The following is an 18,905-nucleotide window of genomic DNA, read 5'->3' on the forward strand; positions in this document are numbered from 1 at the left end:
GACATCTCTGTGATTGATGAAAAAATTAATGCTGAATCAGAAATATCACTTCCAACCTTCTACACCAAGATGACATTTCCGGGGCAGAAGAAGAGCAAGGGAATATATTGGTCGAAAAAGATGGAAAATATTTTCTAACGTATGAGCTTTCTTCGTGCTCAAAAGGTAGATAAAATAAATTTAACGATATTCTTTAAATAATAAAAGTTCACGAATAAATATACGAGCCCATGAGAAGCAATGACTGCTGAAGAGATTTGCAGCCACTTTAATATGAGTTTAGGGGAAATGAAAAGAAAAGGTATAGCTCTGCAAAGATATTATATTGAGATAAAAGGAGATAACTGTTAACGAAATTAAACGATGCTATATATTGTCGAGAAAAAGCGCGTGGCTTTTTCTTCTTGCATCTCTCGAGGACAAAAATGAGCTTTTACGCTTTTGGGAAATGCCAGCGGGCGATACGTGCTGCCGCAGTCACGCGCAGTCGTCCCAGTCGCAGGGCGGCTTTATTTCGCCGAGCAAACGCATTCGGAAGTCCTTTATTGAAACGGGCCAAAATTTCCGAGACTTTTCAATGGCCGTCTCTTTTGTCGCAGCGCGTTATGCTTTGCGTTTGTAAAAATTCGTCGCAAGAGCCAACCATCGAGGTGGTCCAGTTGAGAGCTCTTTCAATCGTATAACAAAATTTGCACAATGCTCCGACGACTTCTTGGTCTTTTTCTTTTTTATATCGATAAACAGCCATCGTGGCGATGAGAATATAATTTAATTTGCTATACTGCTACAGTTTTTGTCGATCTTGGAATAAAATAGAAGAAAAAACTCTAATGCATGTGCATTTTTTATTTCTAGCGCGCCCAAAATCGATTCATGATTTTAAATCGAACAATTTGATAATATTTTAAGCGAGTTATCGTGCTCTGTTTGCACCAACTTACCATCCTCCCACCACTCAAAACCAGCGAGTTAATATTATCTTTTGGACACGAAAACTAAATTAACTTCTCAACTAGCACATATAGCCACCTATGTCCTCAATAATTTATACATAATCCTATACTGAATTGCAGATACACATCCACACAATCATACCCACTTGCAGAGGCACTAGTTTTCACGCGTGAAATGTCTATTTCTCTTTCATGTTTTCTAATGAAATTTTTAACAAATTTCTCAAAATTCTTTCATGCTCAGCTATTTTGAAGCGTTGATCTTTGGATCGTGTTTGTTAAAATAATGTAATGAACATAAACAGGCATCGCTTTGTAGACACACCGTATGCTGCACCGAAAAATATTTACAGATCTACATATAAATACAGTACGCGTTTCGTTTTAGAGAAGGCTGAGCAAAAAGATCTGACATATAAATGTCATTGCAAACTCTAATGGACCTTGAGGCGTAGTTTAGCTATATATATTCTTAAAATGAATATGTACATGCATGAATATAGGTATATAGATGCACTCACACAGACATTTCATATAAGAGGTCTCGTTAAAGAAAGCTCTTCTACAGCACATCTTGCAGACAGAAACCGAAGAGAAGAAATTTCTATTATATGGTAACTTCTAGGAAACTTTTTCTCTCTAGGAGGATTTGTCTCTCGCTCTCTCTCTTTCTCTTCATATATATATGTACATAGCGACGAGTTTCTTTTTGCCTAATACGAGTCTTTTCTCTACGAACAATTGAAAATTTTCTCCCAGTCATCCTCGACTTTGAAAAATGTTTCAAGCTTTTGCAGAGCTCACCAGACTGCGCGTGACTACACCTCGGACAAATTTAAACTTTTTACGAATACATTTGCCTAATTTCAGATGTAAAAACAAATCAAGACGAGAGAGTCTCGAGTTGCGATATTTTTCCGCGACGATAATAGCTTCGGGCTCGTCAACAAAGACGGCAGCGCACTCATGTATCTGCGCGTACATGTTGTGCACTCATTAAACGAGTGCGATATGCTAGCGTCGAGCTCACAATAAAGTGCAACATGGCGAGCAACAAAACGTGTTTCTCTCGAAGATGTGCCGTCGACTTGTTGTCGCGTACATGCACCAATTGACATTCAAGTGTCTCAACGAATTGACTTATATTATAGTAAACGCACAGGCTCTCATTCAAGTCTCGATAGTGTCTTTGCTCTGAATAACAGTCATAAACACCGTTCACCACTAAAAACGTGCCTTTTTTATATCGATTAACTTTATTTTTCTACATTTGCATTTGCGAGGTAATTAATCGATCGGTTAAAACTTGTCGGTTCATATGTTATACTATACGTTAACCAAATAGACGTAATGAAATATCGGAAACATCAAGTTTGCCATTGTTCAATGGTGTGCTCGAATGACTCATTATTGTTGCGTTAGAATTGCTAATGGTAGTAGGTGTCTACGTGTAACAACTATCATAATGATTATCATAATAATCATATACGTTCCTACCGCTGTTGCCATTTAATACATTCGAATATCATTACCGTCCGAGATCATGTAAGTTTAATGAAGTATACACACAAGCCACAATGTCTCGCTTATGATGTTCGATATGTTACATAATTCTTTGTTTCCACTGTAATTAACATAATTTTCTAAAACTGGGCCACGTGTTTTACTTGCACGATGCTCGAGTGATTAAATGAAAATTTATGAATTACAAATGAAACAAAATTTCATGAATGCTTCATAGTCGAGAATCTGTGCTGACTGCGCGTGGAGCTGGCATAGGATAGAAAAAAAATAGACATACCATCTGCGGCACATGATGAAAAAATAACCAAAGTTTGTTTTTTTTAGTTAAAAGTTGATTATGAAAAAATTATCTTACACCAACCGACGGTCTAGTGCTAAATGAATGGACTTGGAAATTTCATTCGTAGTAGATCCAAAATTTTTTAATTATAACTGCACAGTTTAACACACAAATATGGCTTTTAATTTTTCAAAGACGTACTAGCAACGGTAAATATTATTCGAACGGACATAGCACGTACAACGAGAAAGATTCAATACTCAACTTGTCGAGAAAAAAGCAGCGAGTTCAGGAAGTAAGAAAAAAATATTGATGCTACTCATCAAGCTTATATAAATGTATCTATATGTATATGAGTGTGTGTGTGTACACACGACAAACCTTCACAAATGCAGGAGTGGCAAAATGCATACCAAAAAAAATACTCTCTCGTCGAAAAGGTTTCTACAGGCAGCCACACACACACAAAAAGCTCATTGGTATTGTGTGCAAATCGAATAAAATCCGTGCGTTCCGAATATAAACGGAATATCGGGGAAGGGAAAAAAGAAATAGCGAGAAATAGAGTAGCGGAGACGTGGCATCACGAGTTGCACTTCATTAATAATTTTTCCTTTTTTCTGACTCAACAAGTCAAGCCTCGATTGCACGAGAGAGAGAGAGAGAGAGAGAGAGGGGGGGGGGAGAGGNGGGGGGGGGGAGAGGAAGGACTGTGAGCAGTGGCAAAATAAATGCAAAAATCGTTCGTCAGGAATAACTTCGATCAGAACTGAATGCGCACGCAGCGCTGAACGTCCACTTGGAAACGTGAGAAAAGAAGAGAGTACAGATGAAAAAAAAGAAGAAGCGCCACTCATTGATGTGCAGCTATTCCCAGAGCAGCGCTTTTCCTTCCACGACAATCAAATACAGACGCTTGTGCTCGTCCATTGTCCATTTCTCAACAAAAAAAATAAAATAAAAGGAGCAAGAAGAGGAGGAGAAGAAAAAAAATTACTCATGTGTATACACGTGTGATACATTGCATGTATAATACACGTACACGAATAGAAAAAGAGAGAGAGAGAGAGAAGACGAAGCTCCGACGTTCCCCAGAGGTTTGTGGAAGCTCGTGAAATTTCAGTTCTGGCGAGGACAAACCTTTCGAGTGTTCCGACTTTTGTACATGTACACATATAAGATGATAGGTTATATAACTATAGATGTATGTGTAGCTATGAGGGAAAGAAACAGAACAAGGATGACGATGACGGCCAAGACCCAGAGCAAGAGCCAGACTGAAAGTACGACGACACGACGACATACATGTCTTGGCGGTGGGACAGGGCAAATATTGGCATTATACTGGCGGCGGTTCGGTTTAAACGACGTCGATGACGAGAGGAGAGTTTAGATATACGATATATCTAGATCCCTTACGGCCAAATGCGTGCATGCGAGCTCGCAGGAATATCTGGATATAACTAGGGTAGCTACGTGTACGTGGCTAAGAGGTAATGTGCGCGCGCGAGCCATTGTTCTCCGATGATATGGTCTGGGCGGGATCGAGGCGTCACAGGCTCGCGACTAGCTGCCAATACTCCCCCGTTCATCTCCTCGCATACACACGCAGCACCTATAAAATATGGCTCATTTCGCCGCTAACGGCATATTCCGCAGTTTGAATTTGAAAATCTTAAAAATTGTATAAACATTCTTTATTATGAACAACCTCGCGATAATTTTTACATATACTGATAATAGCCTACTCATAATAGGTAAATAATAGTGTATAAACTTTAATGAATTATTGATAATATGTTCAGGGGAGAATTTTCAGTTAGTTTTCGTATTAGCATTTTTATTAGATACCGTTCAGCCATGTTGCAATCAGAAGAAAATGTAGTGGACTTTAAGACACGTAGAAAGCATGTAAGTGTTAATATGTTATCTTGAGCTTAAAGCGAATTCTGAGCTTTGGACGTGCAATATCCCCGTAGCAGCGGGATCAAGCGCATATATATAAGTACTTGTTCTTGTCGTACATAGATGAGTACAAGGGATGGGTACGATTATTAAAGCTGCGCGAACAGAGAGTAGGACAAAAGAGGACGAAGACGCCGTCGCCTTTTCAGGCAGAAAGCCGTGGTATGAGCATCAAACGCTTGAATGCAGCAAAAGCTCTCGGCTCCTATAGAGTCGTCTAAGGCTCGATTAAGGCACAGCTCCGCAGGCGCTAATATCAACGTTCGGCTATACGCTCGTCTTTGTTTGACTTACATAAGTATACAGCTCCATAACAATTGCAGCTGTAGCTATGACGCAGGCGGTACATATCAGTGCGGTTCCGGAAAAGCGTTTTGCGATGATTTTCATTTTTCGGCGCTGCACAGTACAAACGCGTCACCGGAAAGCTCGTCGCGCGCAATCTGTATTTTTGAATGTTGCTTCATTGGCGCGCCTGCCAGGCCGTTACTGTCAAAAGGTCCGATGATTGATGAAATGGTGCGTTGGGAGGATACACAAAACACGATAGATTGTACTTTTACAAAACTGTATTTGCGTAGTAATTACACTAGGCGTTGCGACTGCACAACATTAAGACGGCCGCTTCGAAATGAGCTTGTTTAAATGCTGCTCGTTGAGCTCGACCTTGCCTTTATAAATCATCGAGTAACGAAATTTCCCTCTTTGGACTTTCAGCGCGCTGCAACATAGCTGCAACTAACTATTATTGCCGACCGTAGCTGTACAGCAGCAGAAGCAGCAGCAACAGTAGCCGTAACGCGCCGCAGAATCACCGTGTATAAGGGACGAGAGCCGAAGAAGTAGCAGCGGCGGCGGCCGAGTTGCATAGCGAAACTCGCGCGAAACTTTATATATTATAACGCTTTATCCCGTCGGCCATAAATCGAGTCCACGAGCTTACAGCATCATGGCTTGCGTTGCAGGACGCACACAGGGCGTTAATCGTGTGCAGGCGCGAGGCAATGGCAAGCTCGGGCTCGCAGCTCGGGCGCGAATTCCACAACTCCCAATAAACCCTCATCATTCGGCGTACCTTTAGCTGGCTGCTCGACTCGCCGCTACAGCCCTGTACAATGCGCGCCAGAGAAAATAGCCTGCGAGGCTGTAGTCGAGACAATCGACTTACAAACTCATCTGGCCGCTGCTGAGCATACATTATAACGAGCTCGCCAGCCAAAAGCCAGCTCTCGAGTACGCAGCTTTGGCCGCCCGATAAATGGACCGGCCGAGCTGGAAAGTCTTGCGCGACCTTAACGCACCATCTAAATGCCACACACACACCCGTACACTTTGGATTTGGCTCGTCGCCAGTTTACGCGCAGTAGTTGGTTTATAGCGCGTGGCCTACGCGGGATACGCAGGATACGCGGCGCACCAAGCTCGATCCTCGTTGGAAACTTTGATGCATGCCCCCGTGTCCCCGAGTCTCGCTAATGCCACCGTGCGCGCAATTAGTCGAGCTGCGACAGCGCATAGCCGGGCTACTCGCCGAGAGCTCGGGCCTCTGCACCTGCAACTTACTCTATTGCTTATAGTCGAGGCTTCGGCCGAGACAGGCTATCGTTTAGCAATTCTACGATGCGCTGATGCTGATGGTGGCGGCGCCAACTCTGCAGCGACAATAGCTTGTACCCATGTCGGCCTGCAATTCATCCGCTGCCTGGCATTAATTCGACAATGAATGTCGATAACATTTTCGCTCGTGTTGTCACTGCTCTTGAATTCGCGCAATAAAAAACCACGACTAAATTAATCAGAAATTTAACAGCAACAAAAACTAATCCTGATATGCTTTTGTTTCGTTTTCGACAATTCATCGCGGCATTACTAATTTCGCTCGACAATTGTGTCGAACGGAATTGCCAATGTAATATTTCCACGCGCGAAAAAGTAGTAACGACATCTCGTAGCTCTTTACAAAGTTTCCGCAAGACACTTGGGAAGAAACAGACTTCCATTGCGACTATAGCTGCTATTGCTTCTGCAGCTGCTGAAACAACAACATGGGAAATCTGGAAATCTGTGAATGCGCCGAGACGGCAACGTCGAAGGAATAGATGCTGTAGCTCTCTGTAATCAGGCCTGATTCGCCAGGAGACTCGACTTTGCAGTAGTAGCAATGCTTAATTCAACCTGCCAAACCGTCGTTATTTATATTTATTTCCCCTACTCTCTGTTTTGTACTCGGCTTTTCAGTATTCGTGCACGCATCGAGGTACTCGGCCATCGTCGTCGAGATTTATTTTCCGTTGGTATTGCAACAATATAACGACTCTCGCAGATTCTGCTCGTCTCGATAGAAAAAAATTTTGAATTAAGAAAGTTTTACTTGATTTAATCGGCGAAATATTACAAAATCATCATCATAAGCTCAGCAGTGATTCTTCGATAAAAAAAAATTCCAACACAGGCACGCGCCCCTATACATATACAGGTATACCGTGTGCACGTTTTATTAAATTTCATCAAAAGTTCGACAGGCCCAGACTCTGCGTGCAAAAGTAGATTTTCAGCAAATCTACGTGGCGCTCGTAGTCTCGCGCAGCACCCGCATTATACCCACGTAGGTATTATAATGATTTTAATTAAAAAGTTACTTTGCGCCGGTGATTTGTTGAGATCTGTTTATATACAATCATATAGACTATACAGCTTGCCAGGCTGGCCTATAGCTGTAGCAAGAGGAAATGTAAATAAGCGTCATGCACAGATAGTGGAGGTTTTTTTACAAGAAATTTAATAACGGGCCGGAGGTATTGTATAATTTATACCGTACTCGGTTCGATCCTCGTCGTCCCATGCAAGAAGCGTCATTAAGAGGCAAAACTATAGAAATATAAAATCAAATTCTGGTGTCGACTATTTTATGAATAAAGTTGTGCACAGCTAGCTGGCCACTTGCATGAAAGTCAGACAAAACGCGCAACAACGGAAAATACAGAGTCGCGCACGATTTAAACAATTTTCTGTGCGGAAGCTCACGTATCATTGCATTCGAAGCAGTTGCTGTTTGTTTACCACTTATACTGAAAAGTACAGGCAAGGCTCACGCGCTCCAAGTACAGTGACCAGCTCCCGGTAAGTCAACACTCGTCCTTTCGAATAAAATCTTTCAAATAGAAGGCTACATAGGTAGAATAGCCAGCACGATGGCCACACAAAGAAAGCATGTATTAGCCAGCCACCAATTCATGCGGCGTCAAGTGGAAATAAAAAGGCTCGAGTTTTTCTCTCGCTCCCTCTCTTTCTCGAGTCTGAGAAAATAAAGAAGAAATTTCGCGTGAGCTGGATGGAGTATACTAGTACCAGGGCCAAGTGCAGTAGCTCGCGTGCAAGGCGCGATCGAAAAAAATAAACGCCGCCACCCTGTGAGCCACAACGCAGAGAACAGCAGCTGTTCCCGAATTGAGAAAATGCGCCGGGGAGCCGCGAAACTTGGAAAAAAAAAATATTTCCTCGCTCGCGGATTTTGTCTTTTATTCTGCCCACTGGTTCAGTTGGCGACGAATGAAATTTCTCCCTCGTTTGCTATCCTACTCTTCACCCCCAAACCCATACAATGTTTTCATCCATTTGAAGCTCGCAGCAGCTGCGCTTCTCCGCACTATAGTTCGAGCTCATGAATATAATTCAGTGCTTTTTTACGCGCACGAAAAAAGAGAAAAAGGACGTTTTCGATATTCATTCAGCAGCGAGCGAAGAAAATATTAAAACCTTAGCAGCGTTTTTTGTACGATATGCTGGGACGTGCATTATATATCTGTATTTCGCGACAGATGCATCGTCTCGAAACTTTATCTAAATAATATTGAGCTGGCGACGGAACGAATGATCTTATTCGATTGGGTTTAAACGTCGAACGTAGATGACATATCCGCGCTTACTAGTGCCAGCTCGTTCGCGCAAGCAATATTCACTGGTTTTCGCTGGCGCGTCTTGTAACGCAAATGGCATTATAGTCTTAAGTCTGGGGAAAAATGACTTGCGGAAGGATTCAAAGATCAAAAATCACTTACACGTTCGCGATGACGTATATCATGACAATATCGATCTCCGATTCCAATGTAACAAAAGTAAATTGCCATTTCGCTAGCAGGTCACATATCGTACATCATTATTCATTATCCGCAGTATTCTCTCGAGAAATCAGTCAGAACGAAGAAAATAGGAAAACGAGAAAATGAAAAAGTACGTCCGGCCTAATTCAGTCGCACTAACGCGGCGTCGGTCGCTGAGGTATAAGCCGAGAGCAGCCGCAAACCGGCACGATTTTTCTTATTTTGCGCATTTGTTGGTCGGCTCTCTCGACTTTGGCTGCAGCGGAGCGTATACGTCATGCATAAACGTAGTGCACGCGACGTATCCGATTGACCCGCTGAATAGGGAATCACGGAACGCGAATCGAGACGCGCATTGTGTGTGCGCGAATCGTTGCATCGGGTGTCGATGCGATCGCGATAAGCCCTTACCGATCGTCCGACCGCTTTCGAGGGCTTCCGTCACTGCACGCGCAAACGCACACGTACATGTACGTGCAAAGTAGTCGGCCCGCGCAGCCCTTCGATGGACTTGGATTATGCAGCTAGAAGCCATTTACGCATCCGCACCGTTGGGAAATTCGTTCTGAGATATATGTTAGTATTATACATAGTATATAGAACTGCTATGCAGCGCCCCAAGCTGGATGGCTGTAGCTATATATACATCTATTCAAAATATAAAAAAGGCAGTTTCAGCAGAAACAAATGTTAGCGTGGAAAAAAACGAAAAATCCTCGAGCCCCCGATCGATCGCCGATTGGGATATTCCAAAAAAGTATTCGCAAAATTGAAACGGACGCTTAACGATAAAAAAATGTATACACATAAATATATACTCACGCACACGCGCACAGTCGCGCAGACGATATTTTTGACAGGCACACCAATATCGAATTTATATTTTTTTTCAAGCCGCAAAGATAGAGGCGAGCCAAAGCCAGTCTGTCATTCAAGCCTCGTTTTGCTCCCACGGATACAGCAAATATAACAGTCAAGCCAATATTTTCAGACATACAAATCTTCTACGCTGCAGTAGCAGTATTCGGTGCTGCTTCTTTGCTGTTTCAAGCATCCATAAAACATTGGTGCTAGCGTTCAATCGAGTTGCTCGGACAACATTATACGCCAGTGTCCATATAAATATTTTACTTCGCTTCAGCAGCCACGCAGTTTTATTGGTACACAGGCCAATAGCGTGAGGGACAGAGATGAGGTCTTAATTTTCCAGTATGAGAAATTCCGTTGTCCCAAACGGGATACGAACAAAAGACAATTTCGTTAGAGCGTCACCTGCCACTAGCTGTTTTATTTTTTACGGATTTTATATTTCGTATCGTTGAAAAGAGACGTCGCTGTACACCAGATACTAAAGATGAGTACATACTGCGTTTTACGACGATTCGGCTTTCGAGCGTTGAGAGAAAAATTCAACGGTTCTTCACGTTCGAATAACACTTGAGTTTTTGTTTCTTTAGATGTATAGGAGCGTTCGAATCTTGGCACGATCACAAAAATAGTATTAAAAACTGAAATGTTTCCAGACTACAAACGATTTTATCTATTCGATTGCATGAAACGCAATAATGCGTAAATTATTATACACTTTCGATGGACTTGACTGAAAAGCTCTGGTATATCTGTTGTAATCAGAGAAAAAATAAACATGGCATGCGATTGCCAGAATTTATGGTAATTTCTGAAATTATCTCGATCGAGTCTTCATGTAATGCGTTGCTTAGTAGCAATGGCCAGTGTACGTATCTATCTATGAATACAATGAGAATCCAAATGTATGAAAAGTAAACTCAATTAATTGGAGCATCTAACATCTATACGTGTTTCATCTCTCGTCGAGAAATCGTTTGATAAAATTTTCTTTTTCACGAAGCGCCCTCGCCATCAAATCCTCAGCGCCTATACTGTCTATATTTTCTTTCCATACTTTTCTCTCTCTTTTATTCTCAGTGTAATCCAGAAATAGACGTAATAGTATATAGGTATGAAAAAAAATCTATATACGCGAGAACATTTGAGCGCGCGACGTTTGATTAAAGCAGTTATTACAGCGGAAGGCTAGGTTTTTTTCGATGAAAAACGTAACGACGCTGGGGCATTGGGGCTCGTTTCAAAGGTGTAACGAAGTTGCAAAAGCGATATTTGTCAAGCCACGTATCGCTGGCTCTAAAGCACACACTCGTGAGCGCCAGGTCGTGGACTCTTTTGATATCTCGACAATAAGCGTATCATGCTCAAATGTTCAAATACGAGTCTCTGTGTGGGACAAGTCATCGTACTTTGTGAAATTGACATTCTAATTCGCTCAAAGGCCCGGCCGCTGCAACGCTCGCTCGTGATACTTTTGTCTATATAGCTGCGCGACGAGCGGACAGCGCACGAGTCTGATCAGTGGGACGCGAGCCCTACGGCGCATGTCTTTTATATCCACGTTCGCTGCTCTTATATATTGGAATAAATGTGGCCGCACGCATGGGGCCGCGGCTACATCGATACGTTTGATAGACATCGCGATAAACAGAAATAGAGTGGTTATAAACGAGCTCGAACGAGCGAGTAGGAGACGCGTCGCTTATCGATCGCTCGGCAATAAATTTCATCAGCACAACGAGGCCGTGTCCGTGTGTTGTATATAAACCAGCAATAACATCGAGTCGAGCTAAGTAAACAAAATTTTCTGCCCGATCATCGAGCAGACCAAGTGCCAATTAATTGACAACTTGCTGCGCACGGCATTACGTCCACTTGAGATTGTTTAAAACCAGCGCTCATGGCACTACCTTCAATCGCACATTCACCTTTCACAGCAACGTGAACTTACTTGTATACTGATCGATCGAAGCTTCACATTCTTTAGCTCTAAGAAAGTTGACGATAAAAAAAAGCATATAGCGCCTACTCGGAAAAATTTCAATTTCTCAGTCACGTAGCTTGATTTCCAAAAATGTTTTCGAGCGACGCTTATATTTTAATATGGATAGTTTTAAAATTCCAATGAACATGCAACGGTGCTGCATCCATGAGATCAGATATATAACGCTGTGGAAAATCGGATAGATATATATTTACTACACGAGAAAGCCGAGAAGGAAAGTTTGACGCTTCGTATACAGCAGCGCAGCACATTACGTGGCAGAAAAACCTGCTCAACCTTAATCGAGCTAGCCGAGACAATAGACACATAAGGCCTCTTCAGGTAACACCACTATAAAATTTGAATAATATAATCCATTGGTGCTGGGGCGGAAGCAGCAGCCGAGTGACTGAGCGAACGAGGCATTAGAGCTTACATGCATACATGTGTATGCACTGTATACTATATAGGTCTAGGTGGTAGCGTGGCTTGACGTTTGTTGCGGTGTTACACTGTGTATGCGTGTATACGGCAGTATCGCTCTAACAAAGTAGTTGCGACTTTGTATGTGAGAGAGAGAGAGAGAGAGAGAGAGAGAAAGAGAAAGACGACTCGGGACAGATACTACTGTAGTGCACGCTATATATGCATGTAGCATAGCTACAGACAAGTAGATTTTCAGGAGATTGAGACCACCCGCAGACAAGTTGCTACTACCGAGAACTGAATTTCCCTATTGTCGCGGCAAAAAGCCTCGAGTACTCTTCTAAATACCACTAGCTGCACAACTGTTAAACAGCTGCCGCTACCGCTGCTGGTATCTGGCCTTTTTTTCTGCTTCACATTCGCTATTTAAATGGAGCCCAAGTATATAGTCTATTACGAATGCAGCGCCGAACGCGTGCTTATAAGCCAGACGAGTATCTGAGCTGATCGATCGTGTGCTCTTAACTTCACCATGTAACGCACTCGCCGACGTTTCAGCTATGCAAAGCCAATGTAACGACGATGCGACAACGTATCTTCGAAAATTAAGTACTGTTCGGGGAACGGTACTGTACACGCAGCCGCCTATATGTATGCATATCTGCAGTAGGCGAGTGCGTCGATTTTCGTGCCAATTTCCCCACAAGATCGGCTAGGTTTTATTTTTAAAGCCGCGACTCGTGTTATATACAAGTGCGCTTATATAATACGTATGTTTCGAAAGCGAGACTACCTGTTTGTCGTATGTCAGCAGCAACGTCTTTCGATATCGTCGCGAGTCTTCGCAGTTTAGCGATTTACGTCTGACTCGAGTCAAGTGCAATTTTTACCCAACGATTTCATCGAGCAAGAAATATCGAAACAAAATCTCGTCGGCGGATAATCGAATTATTTTTCTCGGCAAATTTAAGCTGTATATTTCGGTATCACGTTCGCGCGTACACATCGTATATCAACTAGCAGCGCCAGCAGCAGCAGATCGTTGTTTCGATTACGCGTGATTAAGCTCTCTCGATACAAACACACTCGTACACACACACACACACACACACACTAACATTAGTGTATTAAATATGGCTCCGCTATTAATATGTGTTTAACGATTGTTTCATTTACGCAGGCGCTTCTCTCCCACTGACCCGCACGTGTCATAAGGTAATTATATTTTGCAGATTTGTTATTGTACGAATTGACTCCCTATACATGCATCGCATGCATTTTCTCTCCTTTTCTCTCTCTCTTTCATATATACCTTCATTAGTGGTTTTATTTATTCGTTTGTACATTGCCCATTCACATGCCGTTCACGAATATATTAAATTATACCAAAAATTCCGTATTATTTACGCATCGGATTATCCTCTCAGTGGCGAGCGACTATTTTCACGTGGCTAACGTGTATAAATGTACGAAAGTAATTTATCACATACAGAATGTTGTTGCACGTATAATGGGACACGTAGGTAAAATTTATACAGCAGCGTCAATTAGTTATTACAAATATGTATTCTGCTCATTCATTTAGCCGCTAATTATATTTGTTGAAAAAAGTACAAAGGCGTGCGAAGAGCTTTTAATTTTCTACATGGAGCGCATAATAATTTCCTTTTATTTTTTTTATCCGCCTTTGCCTTCTCGCTCACGTGCGACGTACGATATATATATTTTTTTTAATCTTCCCTCCCTAGATCGTTTCAATATGTCATACAAATTTGCCAGATGAATATTAAAACATTCTTACTAAATATTTTTGGGACTTTTTTACCCGTCAAAGTTCGAAATTATTTTATTTCGACAATTTTTAATCCGAATAGAAAGCATTTTACGAAAAAAATGTCAGTGAAAAGGTGTTTAGAATGGACTAAATTATAGACTTGATTCTTTGTAAACATTTCTAGATTTTAGAAAGAAATTAGAATAAGAATATTTTGATAGTCATCCGACGACATTTTATGACCCATTGAAGGAATGAAAAAAGGAAAGATAAAAATAAATCAAATGAACCTCTAATCTATGTATGTACATGTGCACGAGACAGTCGTGCGCAGACGACACGTGGACTGCTTGAGTTGGTAAATATAAGCGCAGTGTACGCTGGTTTGAAGCCAAACAATAAGTCAGTCATTCATCACAGAAAGCAAGAAAGTAAGCTGATTCTTGCAGAGCAAGAGTGAGTGCTAATAGAGAAAAGGAGCTTTTTTCATAATATGCATAACGATGAGGAGCTGAAGAGCCTCGTAGAGGTCTGCGGCAAAGAAAACAAGGCGCAGCCGAGGCCAATCTTGCTGTGTATAAGTACTGCGGCGATGCAGTGCTGGCTTTTACGTACGAAGCTCGAGACTCGCTGCCTACGAATCCAACGAAGAAAAAGTAACGCGTACGACGCGACAAACAAATGTCAAAGAGAGTTTTAATGCGTGACTGCGGGAAGTCATAAGGCGAGCGAGCTCGAGCTAGCTGACATTATACACCAGACGCGCAGCACTTGCATATGCTCATTATACTTGCGTAATGTGTGTATATGTTTGTGTGCGTGTGTGTGTGTGTGTGTGTGTGTGTGTGCGTGCGTGTGCAGCCGAGAACTAGAGCTGCGCGCACCTGTATGCATGCGCGCTGGCATCGACGACGAGTGGTCGAGTTGCGGCGCTTTAGAAAATTAAATAAAGCCAACGTTACACAAGGTATATCAAGTTAAAATAATAATGTGCGAGCGAGCTTTGAGTGCAGTAGTACGCATAAAAGCAGCAGCAGCAGCCCGTAGCAACTCGCCTCTTTCGCTGCGTATAACTGAGAAAAACGACGAGAAGGAGGAGTAGGAGGAGGGACGGAGAGAGCCGAGCAGTCCCCTGTTGCTTGTTGTCACGTGCGCGACGTTTATGTAGGTATTACGTTGTACGTCGAGACTCGTATACACCGCTGTGTATACCGACTCTGCGTCGCCTCGGCGTATATCCTTGCAAACGCGCCAACTCACGAGGATCTACGAGGCAACCCTGCATCTAATCCCCAGGCGTGACATCGAGCCAAGCCGAGCCATCTCATTTTTTTCTCCTCTTTTTCGAGCGAAAGGCGCGGGGATGCGCGTCGCGCAATATTACAGATTATTATTAAAGCGAGCGCGCGAGGCTCGACGCGATACCGATCGAGCCAGTCGAATATTGGCGAAAATTCTCGATCGCTCGCTACCGATTGCCAGCTGTATCGAATTTCTTATAGCTTAATCGATATAGCTTAATCACGCACTAGTTTATCGTACGATAGAAAGTTCAAATTCATTCGTCGTCTATCGAGAGGGGAAATAGCCAATGATAAGGCGATAATTTCGTCAACTTACTTGTGATGTCAGGCGATGGCGTTGGTATGATTCCTTCTCGACTCAGTGATGAGACTGTGAGGAGGTCGGCCTGGTCAGTGGCCAGAAGGACCACGAAAATCACGAAGCGTTGCAATAGCGCCATAGTCATCATTGCCATGTTGTTGGGCTTTTGCCTCGCGTCGAGGCAATGTTGACGATGTAATAATGACGCGTATCCAGGAGAAGAAGAGAACGACTCGCTCCCTTTTTCAAGCCCTTGGACACGATCGACGAGTACAACACACAGAAATGAAACTTAGTCTTGCGGTGGTGTGAATCGCGCACTGTAATCGATGTTGCTTTCAAGTGGTAATTCGATTTCTTTTTTCGAGTTCTTAAGTGGATGTTGGTAACCACGCGACTAGGTTATTTTGTGTACAATAAGCACGAGTCTCCCACGAGTGTAAATTATCACCGTACAGGGACGAAAACAGCACAGGACACTGCTGAGGACGAAGCACGATCACTCGGTGTAGTTGAGGACGGCTGCAGCATAGCTGACGGCGGTGGCGACGACAACGACGACGACGACGACGTCGGAGCTGAACGGAATCGGGCCTCCATCAACATGAGGATATCTTGATAATACTTTGAAAAACAAAACGCAATTCGATCCTTCCTCTTTCTACTCTGACGAGTCAACGAGTTTTACGAATATGAACACTCGGCGTGGAATGACGGTTCAATCCAAGCTTGAACAGCTTGCTCCCTTGCGGAGAGCTCGCGCCCGGCAGCGTCGGCGCTGGTCAGTGCTCGCTTCTCGCTTGGTGACAGCTCACGCTTAACTGAAGCCTCGAGCCAGCTCGAGTCGCAGCCTATCCGACGCTGCTCGCTGCTATCTCTGCTGCTTGCGCGCAGCGCCGCGATCGCCGCGCAAGCCCGTCTCGACTCCCTTCCCTCCCGCGACGCCTCGACCGCGGCTCGCTGCTCCTCAGCTGCTCGAGCTTCCAATTTACCCACGTGCTCGTGCGAGACCTCAGCCAGACTTGCGACTCGCTTTTATAATAGCTATATCTACGATTCTTTTCCTCGATACTGCCTTGTAGCTCTGTTTAATTGTCGCGCCACTCTCTCTAGTGCCTGTGTACTCCAACTTTTACGGTCGATGCTCCGACGACGCTGAGCTACCATCTCATTTTCTACGCAATCTTGTATTCGCTGGCTTTCGAGAAATTCGAATTGGCGCTACTTTTAAAATCCATCTTGACCACAAATTATCGACTATCTTTTGATCTTTTTCATACCTACGATCCGTTTGACCCGAGTGACTCGATAAGTAAAATCAGATAACCGCTAACACCGATACCAGCATATATACACAGTGACTTGACTCAATGTTTGTCTTTTCTTTTTTCTTTTTCTCACCTTTTCACAAGTCAACGATTGGTGCAAAAATATAATATGTATTTTCTTACACTTTTATAACATAAAACTCTAGAAACCTCAATCTTCCTGATCCATGTAATCTTGCAATCTAGAAATCTTTGCCTTATAAAAAAAAAGAAAAAAGAAAGCAATAAGACCAAAAACTTCTTTATTAACACACGATATACTTTCTGGAGTAGTTTAAATACTTTCACGGCCTATCCGTCAATTGATCAGTTCTAGTGCTTTTCCGCCCCTAACTTTTTTCTGCGCAAAAGGATGAGAATAGTGAAGAGGATCCACGAATTGAGTCCACGTGACCGACACTGAGTCATGTCTCAATATTCAAGTGTACTGAGCCAATAAAAAGGTTCAACTATTGTTTTGCATTTACTGATAACCATAGCGAAGAAAAAAAGAAATGATCAAAATGAAGTATACATTGATTGATTATATGACGCTTTTAATTTGAAATAGAGAATGCGGTAGCACTTTGCCGAGAAATACAACAAATACAACTAGCATGGAAAGATAATGGATAAAAAGTAATCTGACCGTTCATTGTTTTATGTTCGGTATTTTTTTAGTTAGCAGACAATTTGTCGCGTACAATAAATATATTAGCTGTGCGCAGATACTACAAAATCCATTTTTATCAGGCTAAAAATTATCACATGAAAAGAGTCAAAGCGTGAAACAACCGATTAAGAAATTAACAAGTCGTTTCCGCTTCAGTACTGTTATTCTTAATTATACCAACGCGATAGCAAATACACTCTAACAAATTTAATTTAAATATTTGCTTTAAAATGTATTTCAATTTCAATTGATCGTAAGTTACAGTCATGAAACGCTTCCATGTATACCAAAACGAATTCGTCCGACTTGAATTGTCAATTAAAGCCTTGGAAAGCAATTTTCAGCGTCAAAAGGGCTCGCTCGTTCTGGCTAGGCAATGAAAGAGCTACGCGTGTATTTATGCAATTTGCATCGCTGCTTGGGCCGTTGGAGCCGTGTCTCTGCCCGAGGCGATTTTCGAGTCTTTACTCTGTCATACAAGTCCACCCGCTGCCGCTGACCAGTTCCAGCGACTGCTAAGACGCTACGCTCCGCTTCTCAACCGCAGCTATCTCATTCCATTTGTATTATATATGCATTGATAAGGATAGCCTCGTTTGCTTCGAATGTCCTAGCTGCAAGAGCGACATAAAAGCAAGACTTCGGTAAAAACTTTATTCACTCTATCTCGCGTTTAGGCGATGCTCCAAAAATAATATCTTTTAGTTAAAATTTTTTTTCATATGAATCAACCCGATGCTCAAAAGGATATCTGAGAATACATATAAAAGATTCGATTAAACAATCCCACTATTAATCGTCATTTTATATTCTGCGATGGATTTGCGTAAAACTTAACGTGTAACTAATAGGATATAGCGAGAAAATTTCATGCAACTTGAGAGCTGCGTGCGTGCACCCAATGAATAAACATGATTCCGAATCGATAACATCAAGAGTATTGTGTATGGTTCGCGACCATTAATCTTCATATAAAGTGTGCACGTAAAATGCCACAATTATAGTTTTTCTTCTTTTCACGTACCTCAATTAATTGTTACACATGAAACGTCATATACTGATATCGTTAAATTACAATCGCTCGACTCATGCATTAAGCAAACATACACCTCTCTTTTCCTTACCCAAAGCTTTATCGAAAATTTTTAGTCCTATGATTAAAAGACTGACTCCAGAGATAAGGCTATTATACATCAAAGGGGTTATCAGCACTTTGATCGTGTCATCGAACGTAGCCATACTTCGAGTAATGCTCACAATCTCTCGTTTTCCTAATTTTACTATTATTTACGTTAAATTGACACGAAATTAATTAGCTCTCACGATAATTGATGTTGCGTAATATTTTTCAGTCGTCTTAAAGTTACTTAAATAGTAGTATGATTGATATGACTCATTATAATAAGAAACGTTTCCACGTTATCCTCTGATCGCAAAAAGGTAGAAT

At 42.3% G+C, this 18,905-nt stretch overlaps 1 protein-coding gene across 1 annotated transcript in view; it reads right to left on the minus strand.

Annotated features, from left to right (window-relative positions):
* The window catches only part of LOC106650667, a 40,539-nt gene extending 24,220 nt beyond the window's left edge, over window positions 1-16,319 (minus strand). Inside the window, exon 1 of the mRNA XM_014368817.2 lies at window positions 15,494-16,319. Within this exon, the coding sequence (XP_014224303.1) occupies window positions 15,494-15,632 (139 nt within the window). The 5' untranslated portion in view covers window positions 15,633-16,319. The remainder of the gene's footprint in view (window positions 1-15,493) is intronic.
* Window positions 16,320-18,905: the final 2,586 nt, after the last annotated feature.

The sequence above is a fragment of the Trichogramma pretiosum genome, unplaced genomic scaffold (assembly GCF_000599845.2).
Source record: "Trichogramma pretiosum strain Unisexual culture from Peru unplaced genomic scaffold, Tpre_2.0 scaffold34, whole genome shotgun sequence".
NCBI lineage: Eukaryota > Metazoa > Arthropoda > Insecta > Hymenoptera > Trichogrammatidae > Trichogramma > Trichogramma pretiosum.